At 44.2% G+C, this 3,651-nt stretch overlaps 1 protein-coding gene across 1 annotated transcript; it reads right to left on the bottom strand.

Moving 5' to 3' along the window:
• Window positions 1–946: 946 nt before the first annotated feature.
• Window positions 947–3,427, bottom strand: LOC117027954 (nuclear cap-binding protein subunit 3-like). The gene is given in 1 exon segment (XM_033116019.1): window positions 947–3,427. A coding segment is annotated over 1 exon segment (1,857 nt). The 3' UTR covers window positions 947–1,570.
• Between the last annotated feature and the right edge of the window lie 224 nt (window positions 3,428–3,651).

Below are 3,651 nucleotides of genomic sequence, written 5' to 3'. Positions count from 1 at the left end.
AATATTTAAAAAGGATTACACACCATGAACAAGAGAGATTTATATTAGGGATGTAAGGTTGGTTTACCATAAAAAAATCAATTAACCCTAATGGTATTATGATAAGTGAAATAAGTCAGACATAGAAAGACAAATACCATGTGATCTCTCATTAAAAAAAAAGGATAAACAAATAAATAGATAATCAAGCTCATAGATACAGAGAATAAATGGGGGGTTACCAGAGGTGGAGGGGGGGTGAGGGTGGGAGAACTGGGGGAACTGTTTTTATTTTAGCTTAAATAAACTGATTAAAAATACAATACAATTAACATAATACATCTTATTAATAAAGGATAAAATCTACATAGATATTTTAATTGATGCATAAAAAGCATTTGACAAAATCCAACATTCATTTATAATAAAAAATACTCTTAACAAAATAGGACTACAACCTGATTAAGGTCATCTATGAAAAACCTACTGCTAACATCTTAATTAATGGTAAAACAAACAAACGAACAAACAAACAAAACATAATAGTTTCCTTCTGAGATCAAGAACAAGACAAGGATGTGCACTTTCACCATTTCTATTCCACATTGTTTTGGAAGTTGTAGCCAGTGCAAGAAAGTAGGAAAACAAATATAGGACATCCAGATTACAAAGGAAGATGTCAAACTGATTTTTTTTTTCTTCCAAAGTATATAATATATATTTAACAGCACATAAGACACCACTTGAGCTTCCCCTATAGCCAACAGGAAGTATTTTCACATATAAAAATTAAAAATTTAAACTTTTAAATCATTAATATTTTTTAAACATAATACCGACTTAAAAATTGTTCAACATTAACCCATGACCCCACCCCATCACAAAAAATCCACCCCAAATCCAGAAGTCACAGTTTTTTGTTCCTAAAAATCCCACAGCACTGAACTTGATCTTCACTTCAAGCTGATCGCTACAAGAGGCCCCTAACAGAAGTCCCCAGGGAGGAACGGAAGCACGATCACGCTGCATCTCTTATCTACCTGGGTGGCACTGGTGCATCTCTGAGGTCAGGTCCATGAGATTCGGCCCCCACACTAGGGTCCTGGAAGGGTGAGCTGGCAGCTTCCCTCATCTTCCCCCTCGGAGGCTGTCCAATAAGCACCTGGGAATTGACTTTTCTTGGGAAAAGGGTGCTGGTAACAGCTGTCAGGGCCAAGGCAATAGTGAGAAGTTCAGTTCTCTGCTCTTTGGATGAACTGTGTAAAACATTTCTTTTAAAAGACACAATGTTAAAAATATTAAGAAAAACGTCTACAAAATCTGGAGGGCTGCCTTTTTCTCAAAGGGTAAAGCTTGCAGGGTGGTAGGAAAAGAATCGAGGGCCCAGAACTATGACTCTGCAGCAAAAGATAGATGCCCTTCAAAACACGTCACATTCTTAAGATGTCTTGCTGAAGTAGCAAGAGCTGAGGGTGACTGTATGAGTAAGAGTGGGAGGGGCGCCAACTCCTGCAGGGGAGGTTCCTACTGAGCACCCCACCCTGCGCAAGAATGTCAGGCTTTAAGGCAGCTGCCATGGGCCCCAAGGGCATCAGGACTCTGCCTCTGAACCAGAGCTGCTTTCCCGACTAACTTCAATCTGGAGAGATGGTAAGTTATCTAACCGGCTCTTCTTTTGGCGAGACTGTTCTTTCTCTTTAATCAGAGCCCCCCATGCCCTTTGCAGCTCGGAGTCATCTTCCTCAGTGCTGGGAGCCCTGTGATCCACCTTCTTCGTGTTCTTTTCTTTGGTCTTGGATGCAGATCCTAAGCGAGTCCATAAATTACCTGATTTCTTCTCTCGCGTATCCGAGTAGAGGCCCTTAACGTCCTGCCTGGGAACGCCTAGCCTACTGTGCACATCACAAAAGGACTCTCTTCGAACAACGGGATGACTAGTCTTTTCTGGAGAATAGGGTCGTTTTCCTAACCGCTGGCGTATATCTGATTTAGTACTGCTGCCTGATGGCCGTGGACGTGTGTGCTGACGTTTTTCATCTAACAAATGTCGGACATCTGCAAATTTCTCAGATTGTAATTTGTTACCAATTCGGTTTTTGATATTGCTTGCGGCTATAGTATCTGCCTTCATGGAGTTCCTAATAGTTTTCAGCTGCGATTCCACTTCATCAGCTTACATAATCATTTTCATGCTTTTCTTTGGTGAAGGAGTGGAAATCATTTTCAGTTCTAGATCATAGTCCATTTCATCAGAGTCTGAGCTGCTGGCACTGGACCGCCGGGACGTGCTCCGTTCCCGAGGCTGCTTGAGAGCCGGGAGCTCGTCCTGGTACTCGACCACCACCCTGTCGTCTGCGTCCATGTCCTGCTCCTCGTCTTCCTCCTCCTCTTCTTCCTCCTCCTCCTCCTCTTCCTCCTCAATGGGTTCCTCGGGAACATTCACTAGTCCGGAATGTCGGTGCTTATAGGACGTCATGCCAACGTCATCCCCAATCAGGGCTCTCTTGTTGATCACATCCCGCTGAATGCGACGGGAATGATATCTTCGCTTCCAAGAATTACTAAGAATTCCTTTCATGGCCCCGTAATTTGGATTCCCATATTTCAGGTAATACTGACTTCTTCTGGCTGCTCCAAGTTCCTTTTTGTCATCTTTTGTAGCAAATCTCATGAATAACCTATTTCCTTTAGCAAGTTTGTTAGCTGGACGAAGATCATTTCTTAGCAGAGATTCTTCTTCTACCTGAGATAACGTGTCCAACTCTACATCACTTGAGTTTTCATCTTCCACTTCTCCTTCTTCAGCCTCATCATCCTCTGAACTGTCTTCCTGCTTGTCTTTTTTACTTTTCTCTGATGACTTGTCCTCACTGGCATCCCTGCTTCTCATCTTATCCAGGGCTGGCAGAGAACTCATATTGATAAGGGCCCGTGTGGCTGTCATTTCATCCAACCAAACCACATTACAGGAGGTGTCATCCAACCATTCAATGTGAGCCGGAGGATATTCTTTAAAATAGGAAAAGATGTCCTGGGTACTCATCTCATCTACTCCGCAAATGTAGATTGTCTCTAGTCTCACTTTGGGGATTGCTTTCTTCATCATGTCTCGGTCCAAGGCTACATTTCTTTGGGCAAGATTTACTTCTGATCGAAAATGGAAGCGCTTGGCTCGCTGTTCTTTCTTTTCAATTGCTTCCTTGGAGGTGACATCGATTCCGGTGATGAAGCTGCCAGCCTTATTTTCATATCTTCTGCTTGTGTCCGGGATCAGTTCCTTCAGCGAGCGCCGCACCGGCACGATCTCCAGTTCGCCCTCCTCCACCTCCATGGGCTCCGGCTCGCCACGCTCCAAACCGGAGTCCGCCTCAGGCGATGGGAGCCCCAAGGCTGGCCCCGCTGGGGCCTCCGCCTTCACCGACACTCGCAGACCCCGTACGGCCACCATCGCCGCCCGCCGGCCGCACCACTGAGAGCCCGCCCCGCACACCCGCTGGCTAGAGCGCCTCAAACTGATTTTATTTGCCGACAACATAATCCTGATGAAGAAAATCCTAAAGCATACACACACACACACACACACACACACACACACACACACAATTAGAAATAACTACTTGTAACAAGGTTGCAGGATATAAGATCAGTTGTATTTCTATATACTAAGAATGA

Source organism: Rhinolophus ferrumequinum, chromosome X (assembly GCF_004115265.2).
Source record: "Rhinolophus ferrumequinum isolate MPI-CBG mRhiFer1 chromosome X, mRhiFer1_v1.p, whole genome shotgun sequence".
Classification (NCBI taxonomy): Eukaryota; Metazoa; Chordata; class Mammalia; order Chiroptera; family Rhinolophidae; genus Rhinolophus; species Rhinolophus ferrumequinum.
Note: the sequence above shows the minus strand (reverse complement) of the source record. Positions and strands in the feature narration are given on the sequence as shown.